The following is a 17,118-nucleotide window of genomic DNA, read 5'->3' on the forward strand; positions in this document are numbered from 1 at the left end:
GTGAGCGATTGTACTATCGGAGTGAGGTAATTGCTCATTGAGTTCATCCATGTCAGCATAATAACTTTTAAGGAATCATTACTTAAGTGAATTGGCTTGTTTACAGAGAAGCTATCACCCATAGTGGGCAAAATGCCTGAGGCCATTCTACGAAATGCCATAAATGAGCATTCAAACAGTACTGGTATCACAGGGGATGGTCAACATGGTTTTGAATGGTCAGCTTGATTTAGAAGTAATAGGTGATCCTTTTCAAATCTGGAAACCCTTTGAGGGTTTAAAAAAAGTTCCAATTATACTGTGCCTTAATGAATTGCGTAGATGGACTGAAATAAGAGATTTTAATGTGGATGAATGTCAGCCAATGCATGCAAGAATAAGTAAAAAAACAAAATCCTGTCTTAATGGTTTTATTCATCTTATAACTGTGGATGATAGCTTGAAAGAGCTCTGTTAATGGATGCTGAAAATAAAGGATTTGGAGTCAACATTATTCATACAACTGCTCTAGGCCAGAATGATGCCTCTTAAATTTGTTTTTTCCTTTAGGATAACCGGCAGCTATTAAATGAACGAATTAAGTTGGAAGGTATAATGACCAGACTGGAGACTTATCTCAGTGAAAATTTAAGAAAGCGCTTGGACCAGGTTGAGCAGGTAAAACAACTGTTTTGGTTAATTGGTTACAATGTATGCTAGACATTTGTACAGTAACAAATTCTGAAATGACATAATGCAGTTAATTTACATTGTTTGGAAAAGGATTAGACCAGGGACCTAATAAGGTTCTTGTAAGTTTTAATCAGTTTGACAAATCTAAGTACCGTGCACCAATTAGTTGATCTGATCTCTTAACTTCAGCATGTCAAATGCCAGTGTTTCAATTTAAATCCATTTGACATTTGGATCTAAAATAATGATTCTTTGACTGCCTGACCAGATGTAATCCACAGCCTATGATACAAGCCTTTGGCTTTTGAATTAAGCCATAGAGTATATGCTAGTACCATGACATGTCACTGCATGTTAATCTGGCTGAGGTTTAGGTATGACTGATACAGAATAAAGCTCAAAACGCTGAGCATAATGAAAGTAATGTATATCAAACTGATGTGATGAATTGGTGACACAGTGAATTAGAGGGTGGTTGTTTTAGGTGGAGTACATTAGTTTGTATCCAGTTTAGATTAATGTGACAAAATTCTCATCTCACTAATGGTTCGAAGAGTTCTAAGTGAAATGATATTTCCAAATGGGTGATGCAATGTCCCATAATTCACCACTAATTAGCAATCACGTTTAAGAGGATCAGAAATTTTCACTGTAGCAGCTTAGATTGACTGTTTAATTTTAGAGGTGAGTAAATAGTTTTACCCTGTGACATAAAAGTTTTATAACACCTTACTGGGATTGCTTGATCCTGGTTTTGGTTTGCTGCCTTGTACTATGAGCAGCTGTATCTTTTTAGAATTTGCCATGTTTCTTTCCAATGTAAATCAAACAGAAAGAGTATTGCACTTTAATGAATTTGTTCGTGTGCTTCCTTTACTTAGGAGTTAAATGACCTGAGAGAAACTGAGGGCAACACCGTTCTAAATGCTACAACTTCTGAACTCGAGAACATTAATAAGCGTGTGAGGGAGACCACAGCACGTGCAGAAGGTTAGAGCTATTTTAATTTCCTATGTTTTTTGATTTGTTTTAATATAATGCTTAAATTGCAGCCTTCGTGCCTAGCAGAATCTGATTGCTTTAATTGAGGAATCATCCTTAATTTGCCTTCTCAAAAATGGGGTTGAATCGGGCAGTAGATTAGATCTTAGGGATTCAACTGAAATGCAAAAATTCTGAGATAAACATAGCAGATTTTGTGAGAATGAGGGTAGGTGGAATTAGTAATTAATGGTTACATTTATATAATGCTTTTAGTAAAGGAAAAAAATGGCACAGAACCAAAAAGAGAGAGGGATGGGCAAAAGCTTGGTCAAAAGGATGAATTTTAAGGAAAGAAACAACTTGCATTCACATAGCACCTTTTATAATCTCAGGACATCCCAAAGTGTTTTCTAATTAATGAAGCACTTTTGAAGAGTAATACAGGAAATGTGGCAGCCAATCTGATCACAGCAAGGTCCCACAGACTGCAATGTGATCGTGGCCGGATAATCTGTTTTCGTGGTGTTGGTTGAGAGATAAGTATTGGCTGGGACATCAAGGGGATCTCTTAAGGAGTTTTGACATTTTCAGTTGATCTAGCTTCAACTGCGGGAGTTCCAGATATTTACTACTATTTTTGTGAAGAATTGCTTTTAATAATAATTCAAAGAACTGATCGTTGTTACTTCATAATGTGTCTTCTGTACACATTTTGATTAAATGCACAAGTATGAATAAAGTGAATGGGATGCATCTTTTAATTGAGTTATGATCCATCAGTCTGTACGGTATCATGGTCAGTGTGTTTGCTGACTGTAAAATTGCTTCTAAACTTTAAGTTGTGGATTAGTTATGTTGCATACAAATAGGGATTTGTACAATTTGCTTATAATTGGAAAATTATTTGTCTCTAATGGAGCACTGTTTGGCTTAGTAAAAAATGTGATCTATATATAAACACTGGATATAATAATCAGCCCCTTCATAACTTTGCTTGGAACAGGAAACATTTTGCTATATTAAGATTTTCTGAAAGTTTGGTAAAGCAGCGAAAGTGAGAATCCCAAGTCATAAGTGGTCAGCTCAGCTAAAAATTACTGAATTCTTACTGTTCACTCAAAGACCAGTCCAAAGAAGGTTCCTTTTTTCCACAAAAAACTGCAGATTCTGACCATGGTTGTATTTTTTTTTTTTGTTTTACAAGTCTTTAAAATGATCCTTCGTCTAACTGCAGCAGCTGAATTGGTGAAGTTTTCCTCCTCCTAATTTTTCTCAGTCTCTGAAGATGCTGGCTTATGCTGAGGTGCAAGAGTGCTGACCATCCTTGGCTATCTCACCCAAGCAATCATTCTTTGTGTTGATCCCAGTGAGTGGTGATGATTTGCCCATTAGGGCATCAAAACCAGTTGAAGCCCTCTCACCTGACTTCTAGCTGTGGTCAATTATATAAATATCAGGAGCAGGGTGTTAAACAACTATTTTTGAGTTTGCCTTTTACTGTTGAAGGCACAAAAATATACCTGAAATAGTGAGCACCAACACTGAAATGGTGCAGCCCTTAGAGTGAGGAATTTAAAAGTAATGGCTATTAGTAAAGATACTGGAGAAATTAACGGGGCTAAAAGCTGACAAATCCCCCGGACCTAATGGCCTACATCCTAGAGTTCTCAAATAGTGGATGCATTGCTTGTGACCTTCCAAAATTCCCGAGATTCTGGAACAGTTCCATTGGATTGGATCTTGCAAATATAACACTGCTATTCAAGAAAGGAGGGAGAGCAAAAAGTGGAAACCGCAGGGCAGTTGGCCAGACATCAGCCAGTAGGGAAAATACTGCAAACCATTATTAAGGAAGAGGTAACAGGGCACTGAAATCAGAATATGATTAGGTAGCTTGGTTTTATGAAAGGGAAATTTTATTTGATAAATCTGTTGTGTTTTTTGAGGGTATGAAAAGCTGGGTAGGTAAAGGGGAATCAGTTAAAGTAGTATATTTAGATTTCCAAAAGGCATTTGATGAGGTGCCACACAGAAGGTGTTGCATGAGATAAGGGCTCATGAGCTTGGTGGTAATGTGTTGGCATAGATAAAGGATTTGTTAAAGGACAGAAAATTGAGTAAAAATTGATGGGTCATTTTCAGGCTGGCAGGCTGTTACTAAAGGGGTGCTGCAAGGATCAGTGCTGGGGCATCAACAATTTGCTGTATATTAATGATTTAGATGAAGTGACTGTGTGTAATGTGTCAAAACTTGTTGACAATACAAAGTTAGGTAGGAAAGTAAGCTATGAGGATAACACGTAGAGTATTCAGAGGGATATAGATAGGTTAGGTGATTGGATAAAAAGGTGGTAGGTGGATTGTAATATGTGAAAATGTGAGGTTATTCACTTTGATAGGAAGAATAATAAAATGTTTTTTTTTTAAATGGTGAGAAACTGTTAAATGCTGGTGTTTGAGAGATTTGGGTGTCTTTGTGGTATGTTGGTCTTTATTGCAAGGGGATTGGATTCAGGAGCTAGGAGGTTTTGCTACCATTGTACGGGACTTTGGTGAGCCCACACCTGGAGTACTGTGCAGCTTTGGTCTCTGTACCTAAGGAAGCCATACTTGCCTTATAGGGGGTGCAACAAGGGTTCACTATGATTCCTAGGATGAGTGTTGTCTTATGAGGAGAGATTGAGTAAAATAGATCTATATTCTCTGGCATTAAGAAGAATGAGAAATGATCTCATTGAAACATATAAGATTCTGAGAGGAATTGACAGGGAGGCTTTCTCCCTGTATGCAGAATATAAAACTGTGGAGACATATGTCCGCATATAAGGGGTCATTTAGCACTGAGTTAAATTTCTTCACTCAGAGGGATGTGAACCTTTGGGATTCTGTACTATATTACCACTAGGTCCTCAAGACTGAGATCGATAGATTCTTGGACTCTTAGGGAATTGAGGGATATGGGGATCAGAAAGTAAAGTGGAGTTGAGCTTGAAGATCAACCATGATCTTATTTTGTCGATGGAGGAGGCTTGAAGGTCATATGGCCTACTTTTGCTCCTATTTCTAATGATGTTATGTCGGAATTGTATTTCGGGTGGCATAGAGGAATTACAGCTCTTTTGTTTGTGTCAGCTGTCTGAGATCATCTAACGACACAAACCACAGATCAAATTTTTTTAGTGCAGTTGAATGAACTTGAGAGCACAGCTAGCTGACTGTAGCAGCTGCTGTTAGTAATCAGGTACAGTTTATGATATCTTGTTGCCTAAATATAAGATAATTTACTGGATGTTGGAAATTTCATTCATTAATATTCACGCAGACATGGCATTAGGATGATTGGATGTTTCAAGAATTCACCTTTAGATAAGCTATGTCCGGTTGTCTTTCCTTCTTTTCTATCTCCCAAAATATCTTCTGTACTAAAATAACATGTGTATTACAGAACTGGACAGTTTGATAGACAAAATAGAAGCAGAAACCAAAGATCGGCAGAAAAGCATGGACCGCTGGAAAACCATGGAGAAAGATCACATGGAAGCCATCAACCATGACACCAAGGAGCTAGAGAAGATGACAAATCGGCAGGGTATGCTGCTTAAGAAGAAAGAGGAATGCATGAAGAAAATCAGAGAATTGGGCTCATTGCCACAAGAGGCCTTTGAAAAATACCAAACATTGAGTCTCAAACAGGTAATGGATAATTGTTCCTTTTGTTTAAAGATACTCAAAGTCACAGCTTGCTTGAGTATTTTTTATCTCGTATTGTTGTGGAACTAGGGAAGTTGTTGAATTTGATAAAAGTAGATCCCTAATTTCTTATCTTTGAAAATAAGTTTAGATAAGTTTATGAAGTATTCTAGACGTGGGTGAGCTCTGGTTTATTCAACATCACCTGCTGTACTGTTAATTTTATGTAATGGAAGGCCTTTGGGTTGCTGAATGGTTAGAGTCAGAGAATGGATTTTGCCTAAAAGTTATGGCAGTGACAGAATGTAACTTTATAGGAATCTGAGGTAACCGATTCACCAAATTTTATAAATTGGAACTTTGAAGTAAGAGAGCCTTCATCTTCTTGAAGCTAAGTAGAAAGTAGTGAGCACCCTGTAGAGGTTGAGTGAGCCCATGGATAGTTTGTGTTTCATAGTTTCTTATTTACAACACAGATGATCTATGCTATTCCTCTCAACTATTTCCCAAGATGGCAAGTCCTACATCCTAGCCATGCTTTGGGTAAAGAAGTTCTTCTAAACTGCCTATTCCCTTCACTAGTGACTATCTTACATTTATTACTCTCCTATAAGTGGGGACATCTTCTCTATGTCTACCCTTTAATATTCTTAAAGATCTCTGTCAGTCTTCTCTTCTAGAGAAAAGAACCCCAGACTGTTCAGTTTTTCCTGATTGGCATTATCTCTCCGTTCAGGTATCATCCGTGTAAATCTTTATTGCACTTTCTACAGTGTGTCTATATCCTTTTTATGAAATGGAGACCAGAACTGTTCTATTTGTAAATCTGCAGTTCCTTAATAGTGGCTTTTCGTTAGGGTTTGAGTATGATTTGTTTTTATCATTCTCTGAACTTTCTAGTAGAATATTGCAACATGAAATATCATACGTCAATTGTGCTGTTCTGGATCAAAGAGGGAATTTCGCTGGCCCTGACATTCTTGGGAGGGTGCTGTGGTGGTGTTGGTGGGCATGGTTGGGGGTTGAGAGCCTATGGTTTAGGGCAGGATTTTGTTCTGTTGTCTCTCTCTCCCCCCCCACCCCCTCCCTCTTTTTTTTTTGGCAAACATCAATTCTAATATAGGTGATGGGGTGCTCTGTGTCCATGCTGATGTGAGAAGAACAGGTGGGTCATGGCGTGTTGCCACTGGCCAGCAATCCTGTCAGTTCTAGCTTCCCTGGGCTTGATAGCAAATCATACCATAATGCAGCTGTACTTGTGTTGTTATGATATGCCCCTGGCCATTTTCTAACTGCAATAATAAATGCTTCTCATGCACTAAAAACTACATTTGCGCTGATTGAAAAAAGCAACTGGCAATTTCAAGCCACCTTTCTACATTTTTTCAATGTGAAAAAAAATGGTTACAGGGACTTGTAGTTTAACCTGACTAGAAGACTTGCATATGCGAAGTGACGTATTGTGTCTCTCAGAAACATCCCAGAGTACTTAGCAGTGTATAGCTTTGAAGCAAGGTGACGTATGTAGATTAAATCTTTTATTTCTGCACTATCTTAATTTATTTTTGTAGTGTGGGCTGATGACTTCATTGAGAGGAGCAAGTTTGGAGACGTTGCTGAGCCAGGCAGTGAGGGAGTTGAGTTAATGTCTAATTGAAATGACCTTATTGCTGAAGAAATGACTGCATCTTGGCTGAGGCTAATTTAGTTCCCTTGTACATTTGCTTGGCTAGTTTTCCTGATGATGCCATCAGCACTGCATGCTTGAACAAAAATATTCAAAGTAATCAACCAGTAGAGGAAGGAGAGGATGTGAATCTAAGGAATATAAGGTTTTACACCAGGTTCTTGTATTTCATTTTTTTTTCTCTTTTGCAAATGTTAGCTTTTTTGGGGATCCACCATGAAGATTTATTAACCGTCCACTGCATTAATTAAACATTGAAGCTGATAAATTGAGATGACATAGGCTAAAGGAATCGCTTGAAGGCATGTTAGCCTGTTGTGATGTTATTAAAAGTAGCAAAAATTCAGTGCTACTATAAAGATAAAATTCAGAACAGCTATGTAGTCATATAGATTGGTCAAAACAATGTGATCATACTGATGGCAATTGATGCTATTGTTCATAAGTTGAAATATTGCAAATTCTATTTTCTGGTGATCCTTGTAATTCAGAAGAATCCGGTGGGCGTTCCATAATTTTTTTGGGGAGGGGGTGTATAAATCTTAATGATTTATTTTAAAAGAAATTCAGACCTTGTTTTTTAAAGTGTGCTTTTCTTTAAGCAACACTTTCAAAAAACCCAATGACTACAATGCACTTCCGTTTTATAGCCGCTTAAGTTAAAAACTGTTTGGAAGAATCTTGACTTTATTCAGATGACATGAAATGTGTTCAGCTGAGGCATCTACAGTGTATTGCACATGTGTGACCTGCAATAATTTTATGTGTAATAATATTGCAATTTAACTAAGATAACCCTACTTCTCAAACCTAAAGGTAACTAAGTTTTGCATATGCGCTGACATGCATGTATGCACTATATCACTTATAATTTTCAGTTAGTGTCCATTCTACATGCACCTTATCTAATTATCAAATATTCCTAGTCATAATTCCGTTAAAATATTTCTCCAGGCAACACACTGCTTAGATTTTGCTTTGCCTAACCTTGTAACCTTTGAATGGTGTACTCATAATTCTCCTTTCTGCATTTTGGTTCTCAAAAATTTGGCAGGAAGGATCTCGATAGAATTTCTTTCAGAATTAGTGATCAGGTAATACTTAACTGAACTCATTCTGTTGAATGGTTCATACTGTCTAAAGCTGCAGTACAGCAGGTTTATCTGGAATTCTGGAAGATTTTTGAAAACAGCTAAATCCATTCTAATTTTCTTTCAGTTAAAAATAGTAATGTAGAACTTCTTGTGCCTGTATATACCTTTAGAGCAGTCTATCATGTGAATGTGACTGAGATTGCAGGCTTTCAGTTTGACAACAGTTTGTAATCCATAGTTGATCTTGAACCAATCAAATCACTTTTGCTGTTTTGCCTTTTCTAAACATATTTCTACAATTTCTTTATGTTTTCTGTTTGCTTCCTATCATTTACAGCTGTTCCGGAAGTTGGAACAGTGTAATCAGGAGTTGAAAAAGTACAGCCACGTCAACAAGAAAGCCTTGGACCAGTTTGTGAATTTCTCCGAGCAGAAGGAGAAGCTTATGAAGCGCCAGGAGGAGCTCGACCGTGGCCACAAATCCATCATGGAACTTATGAACGTATTGGAGTTGAGAAAGTATGAAGCCATACAGCTTACCTTCAAACAGGTAAAATCAAGTGTAAAATTAACTTGAAAGCTAAATACTGGGGATGCTGGGATCCTGAATTAAAAACAAAAATTGCTGAGAAAACTATAAGCAGGTCGGGCAGCATCTGTGGAGAGAAACGGTTAATGCTACTGGTCGACTGACCTTTCATCGGTTCTGGTGTAAAATTATCTGGTTTGTAGAAGTGGGTAAAAACTCAGCCACAACTTCTGACCACTTAAAAGTATGGAGATTTTTTTAATGCCCTGCAAAGTTTAGAATTATGGGAAAATAACTCATGATGACAGTAGTTGCTAATCTTGCTGATAGTTTTCATTTTTTCATTTCAATGTGGTGTTCCCAATGGTGGAAATGTTCTTTGCATGAAGAGCGTGCATCGAGGGTTTGAGGAGAATTCTGCAGCTCACTCTGGCTAAAATCACAAGTTTTCAGATCTAATCTCTGATCTAAGGGATACTCTGAGAGGTAGAAACACGTGTTTCTCTTCATCAAATAAAAATAGAAAATAAATGAAGTCAAAGAAGGATAATTTTAAACAAATTGACTCTAAAATCAATGGGTGGGGAAAAAGCTGAATCCTGAACTCTTAAACTTTGCATTTGCTCCATTGTTTCCAGAATGAAAAGGATGAGTATAAAACTCCAGGGTAGCCCTGTAAATATAATTATTTTTAAAACTAACAAGCTTCCCAGTGCCTCAGTGAGTTTGTCCAGTGAGTGGCTTAGCCATTGAGACCCCTGGCATGATTTTCTGTCTCTGCGGCATTTGCTGATCTCGGCTGAAGCAGTGGATGTGCTGTAAATTGGCTGTGGTGACCTGGGTTAGGAAGGGGAAAATTGGCTAAAATTCCTTCTAGTACTGTTCAATGTAATCCACTGGATATGTGGTATTGGAGTGTATTGATAATGTTACTGGACTTGAAATGCAGAGGCCTACACTAATAATCCAGGGAAAGTAGGTTCAATTCCAACCATGGCAGTTTGAGAATTTGATTTCAGTTTTAAAAACCTGGAGAGAAGAAGCTGCTACTTGTAAAAATGATTGTGAAGCTGTTGGGTTGGTGTAAAAATACAACTGGTTCACTGATGTCACTACTGGTTCTTTACCCAGTCTGACCTATATGTAACTCTAGACCCACACCAAGGTGGTTGACTCTTTAACTGCGTTCTGAATGGTCTGGCAAGCCACTCAGTTGTACCAGACTGCTATAAATAATCACAAAAAAAAGCCCACCTCCACCTTCGAAGGCAGCTAAGGATAAACAGCCAAAACAGTCCTTTGGCAGTGATGCCCACATAGTGAGAATGAATAAAAGAGGTGAGCCGAGCTTGGACTCAGCTGTATTTGCTCATGCTTGAATAACCTACTCGCGCTACTTGTCAAAACTCAGTCATGCATAATACTACTTAGGCAAGGCACCAGTAAATACCTGATGCCTAAAGAATCTACCTGAATGATTCCACACTCTATGGGGGGTGGGGGACTGGAATATGTGTTTTTTTTTATTTATATTTTATTTTATTAATTATATAATTATATTAATTATTTATAGTTATATAGTTATATTAATTATTTTGAGTGCTTTTCACTTGCTCTGAAGATGATCAAAATCTTTATAAACTAGTCTGTGGTTGTAAGCTTGAATGCCCCATTAAATTTAAAAAAGCTGCAAACTTTCAATATGGCTGAATGACAAAATTAATTATCAATGTATTGAATGATTTAGATCATGTAAATTTCCAACATTTATAGTCAGTCGGACACTTATTTTTGTCTAAAAACAATTTTGAAGTACTGTAGTCCATGTGGTGTAGATACTTCTGAAAGCTCTTACTTTCCCAGCTCTCCCACCTAATGTTTATCCCATGGTAGAACGTGCAATTGCATTAATCAAACTGTTTCTATCGCTCTGTTACGCTGTTTTTAGTTCCAACTGAAGATATTCTATACAGTAATCTCTTGTTAATGCTGCACATCTTTTAGATTTTAAGGCTGCAACGTTTTGCCAAATTCAATTGTACTTAGTAAATTAGTTAATCTAGTATCTCCCAAGTTTTTTCCAGTGCACTAGTCTCTAGGAGAAACTTAATGATGCTGTATACTTCAGTTCTTAATGCATTTACTTTGTGTGTCTATAAGTTTGAAAAAGAAGAATGTATGATTTGCATCACACCTTTTCTCCCCAATAAAATATTCTTGGGTGCTGAATCATGATGTTGCTCTGACCAGGTGTCTAAGAATTTCAGTGAGGTATTCACAAAGTTAGTGCCAGGTGGTAAAGCATCACTGGTTATGAAGAAAGGCGATGTGGAAGGAAGCCAGTCACAGGATGAGGGTGAAGGTAGCGCATCTCAGAGCAGCGTTCCATCTGTTGACCAATTCACAGGAGTTGGAATTCGGGTAAGTAATGGGCTTGATTGCATTCTGCAGTTTAATCCTTTTCTATGCTTGCAGTTGTTTATTTTTAGTGAAATTTTCAGTTTTCAGAATTAAGTAATTTATTGTGGTTAGGTCCCTCTGTAAATTGTTTCTCTTCACTGTGGTGATTCAGTTTTACAAATTAGAAATGAACCATATTGGGGATATTCATAAAACTATGCCAGAAATCTGATAATCAGTTTGCTGTAAATCAAAGGTTAGGCTAATTTGAGGTTCACTTGTGATTGGGGGGATAAAAATCCGCAACCTGATTGTCATAAATTAGATTCATGACTTTATAAGAACATATCATCCTCTGGAAACTTGCATAATTTCTCATTATTTACAAGATATCACTCATTTGTTCAATTTCTGAGCATCTGATACCTGGTTAATCTTTCTAGATCCTACCTAATCAGGATGGCCTCTGGGGTTGTCTCAAAAGTTGTTAGCTCCTTCAACACAGTGCTTTGTTTTGGTGATGAGACCTTTAAGTTTAACATTTAAATCAGTGCACCCCCTGATTTGCTTATTATTTGAACTTACCAGAGTGTAAGATTAGGCTGCCCAAAATATACTATTTGTAAATTCCTTGTGTATCTGTATGCTTGACAGATTTTTCAATCCTTTTACTAGTGTTTGCTGTTCTGTACCTTAACTCTCTTTCCCTTGTTGTCAGGTGTCTTTTACAGGGAAACAAGGAGAAATGAGAGAAATGCAACAGCTTTCTGGGGGTCAGAAATCCCTTGTGGCACTCGCTTTAATCTTTGCAATTCAGAAATGTGACCCAGCTCCCTTTTACCTCTTTGATGAAATTGACCAGGCACTGGATGCTCAGCACAGAAAAGCTGTTTCAGGTAAACATTTCCAAAGAGAAATATTTTGTGATTTTGAGAGTAAGAATGCTTTGTGTGTATTTTGAGTATGTGTATGTCTATTGATCCAGCAGCTGGAATGAAAGAAATATTTAACACCTAACTGAGAGTTTTTAAGTTGGACTGTTGTGGAGCTGCCCATTAATGTTGCTCAGTGCTCAGATAGGTTTTGGTGAGGCTACTGAAAGAAATGGCTTACAGGTTGCAAGATGTCACTTTATAGAATATTCAGTCCCTTGAGCCATTCAGTGTCATCCTGACTGTCTAGTAACTCTATCCCACATGTCTTTGCTCCATCTTTGTTTAACAAAAATCTGTTATTCTTACATTAAAATTGTTGGTTGAGCTAGTAATGAGGAAGGAAACATTACCATAGATAAGGTCGCCTTGCTTCAGTTGTTGTGGCTATGAAGCGGCATAGGTACAAACTATAGAAAAGTCTATTTTTCAGATTCGCTATGTTGTTGTATGCTCAAGGTCATGTTTGCCTTACAGTAAATGTTGCTTTGGATCAGAAAGGGTGTTGTGAGAGAGAAATAAAATTTTCCTCCTGTACTTTTGCTGATAACTTTTCGTGAAACCTTTTACCTGGGTTGCTGAAGAGTTTACTTGTTTTGTGGTGCTGATCTTTTTCTGGCACTGAGCAGTTATGCCAATGGTTTGATCTGTGTATTTTATGACCTGATCAGGTAAAACTTGAACCAACTACTCTAAATGCCTAAAGTGTGTTTTACAGTTCAAATTTTTATCAGGCCAGAAGTATGATTTCATATTGTGTGTTGGAGTGTAGTATGAATGCAAGTTATTGCGGTTTTAATGACAGTAGTGAAATGAGTTGTTACAGTGTCCGAACTGCCCTGGATTTCAACTCTGAAAAAAGAAAATCTAATTACTTTTTGGATAGGAAAAGCATAATAAAAATTAGTTTGTTAGTAACCATGCAGAGATAAGATTCATGTTTGAGGGAAACTGTTGGTTTCATTTTAATTTTGATTTTGAGGCACTTAAAACCCTGAGGCAGGTGAAACAAAACACACTGTTATAGCTGGTCCATAATGGGCAGTTTCACAATTTCCTGACCCTAATGATGAACTTTGACCATTGGGGGTGAGACACAGGTGTACTGTCCATGGTATATCTGACCATTTAAACGAACAGAAAATTATAGGCAGCAAACATCCTAATTTCTGATAAAAACAAAATACTGTGAATGCTGGAAATCTGAAACAAAAACAGAAAATGCTAGAAAAACTCAGCAGGTCTAGCAGCATCTATGGAGAGAGAAACAGTTAATGTTTCAAGTCGGTATAACCCTTCTTTAGAGCTGAAAAGAAGTGGAAATGTGATGAAATTTATACTGTTTGGGCGGGGGGGGGGCAGGTGGAACTGGTTTTTTGTTGATTAGGCTGCCAGTATTTGCTTCATGTTTGCACAAGAAAATGACCACTTAGTAAGTATTCAACTGTCAGGGGTGTCGCCACTACTGGAACTAAGATTCCATAGCAGGAACCAATGCATTTGGTGGGGGAGGTTGGGTGGCTTGAGAGAGAATTTGGGCAAAAGAAGTGCTACTTAAATAACTTGATGGAGTCCTCTATCAATTCAGTGGATGATTTTTGGTTGTTACGGGTCCACTAGTGAAGACCCTGATCCTGGATGTACATTTGTGGCTTCACATGTCACATTGAAAGCTAGATAAAGTAGACAGATGGGTTCCTTTGCTTTTCAGGCACTTAACAGCCAAACCTTGCAAACTTGTTACCTCAAATTTGATCGACTCGATCTGGTTTGATCTGCTCGATCTGGCAGTCATACTGCTATTATGGCCTCCCAGTGACTGTGCCCAGGTGTTGGAGTTAATAAATACTTCAGCCCAGCTGGAAAGAGGTACCCCTGATACACTGTGTCAGGTCCACTCTATGAAGGGTTAGTTTATTTTATAATGTGTAGTAGTCTTACTCGTTACTTGATGCTTTTATAAAGTGTAATCATGCTCATCTTTTCCTCACTTGTAATTTTTTTTCATGTTTTACCCGATAGATATGATTTCTGAACTCTCTGCACATGCCCAGTTCATTACCACCACATTCAGGCCAGAATTGCTTGAATCAGCAGACAAGTTTTATGGAGTGAAGTTCAGGAATAAGGTAATTTCACACCATGTGAATTGGATGGCATAATCTATTCATTTTTACGTTCTGGATTATTGAGAAAGCTGTTTGGTCAATTTTTTTAAAAAAAATCTTTTAAAGTGGGAATACTTTTGTACTTTTGGATCATACTAATAAGGTGCACCAGAAAGTGACAGGAACAAAATTGTGCCTTTGAGGGGCGTGGGAAGAGGCCCTAAGAAGTCAGCTACTTCCTTGAAAGGAGAAAGGCTTCCAAGGACAAGTTAATCCAGACAATTTACATGCTAATAATTAGCTAAAGTTTGCTCACATTAGCATAGTTTTGCAATAGATTTTTGTCTGCCAGTCCCCATATGAATTGGATGCTAGCCATGATATTGAGCAGCTAAATTTAAGAATAAGAAACCCTTGTCTCTAATGGTCCCTCCACACTGAGTATATATTTTAGTCAAGGAGATGGACTGGAACTTTGTTCCGCTCCCTGAGAAAGGCCGGTCCAACTCCTATGCATTGCCTTTTTTTGTCTGGAGCAGCAATCTTTGGTCTCAGCTGAATAGTAGGATAGTTTTAAACAGGAGTTTATGGTAAATAGTAATTGCATACCTCAATCCTGCTACTGACTAATACAATGAGTTGGAACTTAAAGCACTACACCCCAGGAAACACTTTTAACATTCCTTCTCCTGCACCTAATTCAGTGTAAGAATTGCCTTCTTAAGAAAAGAGGCTCAGCACGTGGGCTAGGGTAGGATCACATATCATAGGCTGCACGTACCTGTGCTCTTTCACCATCCCGCCAACCACTCTCGCTGCCATTCTGATTTGAATGTTCATAATTTCATGTTTACCAGATTTGCATACACAGAGAACCTTTATGTTAATTATTTTCGTACCTGCAGCAAAAAGAAATCATCTTTATTCTTTGCAATATGGATGTTGCATTTATTCCTGTAAGAAAATTATTTAATTGTAGCATGGAAAGGTGAATACATTGCATAATTGATTTACTGCTTATTTTGGATAAGAATGCATTTGGAATTTGATTTTGTCTTCCGAAATATAAAAAATGGTGCTGGTTGTTGAATTTATGCCAGTCGGTTTTTAAGTGGATTAAATATTCTTTTAGTTTAGGAGATTTTGTATTAAGGAATATTTTAATAAATTACCCAGTTACTCTTTTAGCAGCTTGGTGTTGTTGTTTGTTTGAAATTGTGTGTTGGTGGAGAATTTCTTCCCCTTTTTAGGATAACAGAGAATTGTGATGAAACACTGTTATCCCATTTTTTAAAACAAGATTATCCTGACCAGCTCAAAACCACAATAATATTTATTGTATTGAGCAGCAGCCTTGAAATGGTGATTCAGAGTTAACTTTGTTCTCATCTTTTCTGTCTCCGTATCAAACCCTCATTATCCCACTGCATTCTTTTGTAGCTGCTGCACCAGTGTCAGTTCATGATCCAGCTGGATGCTAGAGGTTGTTGTGGAACGTAATCTATTGAATGTTAGTATTTCATTAGGGTAGCAAGCTTCCCTTTTTGCCACAGTACAACCCATGCTGTTACTGACATGTTCTAGAACTGGAGACCCAGTAACAAATGGCTAAGCTGACTCTATCAAGCACTGGACCATGAAAGGACTACATTGTCAATATTAAAATTGCTTTGCCATATTTTGTTATCTCCATAAAATGAGCTGTTACTGAAATAACAAGAGGAAGAAGACACTGGTGGGAGAAGTCTATATGCACCCTAACAGTAGCTATACTGTAGGTCAGAGAATAACTCAGGAGATAATGAAGGCATGTAAAAAAGGCAGTACATTAATCAAGGGTGACTTTAATCTTTATGTAGAATGGGAAAATCAAATTGGCAGAGGTTGCCACGAGTAAGAATTCAGAGAGTGTATTTGGGACAGTTTCCTAGAAAAATATGTTGTGGATACAACCAGGGATCAGGCTTATTTTGGATCTGGTAATGTGTAATGAGGTTAAATAAATGATCTTGGAGTAAAAGATCCCCATGAAACAATGACCATAAAATGGTAGAATTTAGCATTCAGTTTGAGAGTGAGAAACTTGCGTCGGAAACAACTGTGCTAAACTTAAATAAGGGTGATTACAAAGGAATGAGGGCAGGGTTGGCTGGAATTAACTGGGAAAGGGGTTTAGCAGAAAAGACGGATGATGAACAATGGCAGACGTTTAAGAAAATAGTTCATGACTCACAACAAAGATATATCCCAGTGAGGAAGGAGGATTCTAGGAAGGGGATAAACCAACCGTGACTAACCAAGGAAGTTAAGGATTGTATTTGAAAGAAAAAACATACAATGTGGCAAAGATTAGTGGTAAGCCAGAGGATTGGGAAAGTTTTAAAAACCAAAAAGAAATGACCAAAAAAAAATAGAGCGGGAAAATAAACTTTGATGGTAAACTAGCAAGTAATATAAAAATGGACAGTAAGACCTTCTCTAAATATATAAAAAGGAAGACAGAGGCCAAAGTGAACATTGGCCCCTCAGAGAATAAGGCTGGGGAAATAATAATGGGGAACCAGGAAATGGCAGAGGAGTTGAATAAATACTTTGCATCAGTCTTCACAGCTGAAGACACTAATAGCATTCCAAAAATACTAAATAATCAAGGGGCAAAAGTGGGGGAGGGAAAATACAAAAGCTATCACTAGAGAAAAATTACTAGGAAAACTAATAGGGCTGAAGGCCAATAAGCCCCCTGGACCTGATGGGTTGCATCCTAGGATATTAAAGGAAGTAGCTACAGAGATAGTGAATGCACTGGTAGTAATCTTCTAAGAATCCTTATTCTGGAAAAGCCTCAGAGGGTTGGAAAATTTTCAATGTAACACCCTTATTCAGAAAGGTAGGGAGACAAAAACAGGCCACTATAGGCCAGTTAGCTTTACATCTGTCATTGGGAAAATGTTAGAGTCTATTATAAAGGATGTAATAGCAGAGCATTTAAAAATACATAATGTAATCAAGCAGAGTCAGCATG

General features: G+C 37.6%; 1 protein-coding gene across 1 annotated transcript in view; it reads left to right on the forward strand.

Annotated features, from left to right (window-relative positions):
• Nucleotides 1-17,118, forward strand: part of smc3 (structural maintenance of chromosomes 3) — an 85,822-nt gene that overhangs the window by 66,292 nt on the left and 2,412 nt on the right. The window contains exons 22-28 of the mRNA XM_078565172.1: nt 550-657; nt 1,554-1,662; nt 5,102-5,349; nt 8,465-8,677; nt 10,907-11,077; nt 11,775-11,952; nt 14,011-14,117. Coding sequence (XP_078421298.1) covers nt 550-657; nt 1,554-1,662; nt 5,102-5,349; nt 8,465-8,677; nt 10,907-11,077; nt 11,775-11,952; nt 14,011-14,117 — 1,134 coding nt within the window. The remainder of the gene's footprint in view (nt 1-549; nt 658-1,553; nt 1,663-5,101; nt 5,350-8,464; nt 8,678-10,906; nt 11,078-11,774; nt 11,953-14,010; nt 14,118-17,118) is intronic.

This window comes from Cetorhinus maximus, chromosome 20, assembly GCF_964194155.1.
Source record: "Cetorhinus maximus chromosome 20, sCetMax3.hap1.1, whole genome shotgun sequence".
Classification (NCBI taxonomy): Eukaryota; Metazoa; Chordata; class Chondrichthyes; order Lamniformes; family Cetorhinidae; genus Cetorhinus; species Cetorhinus maximus.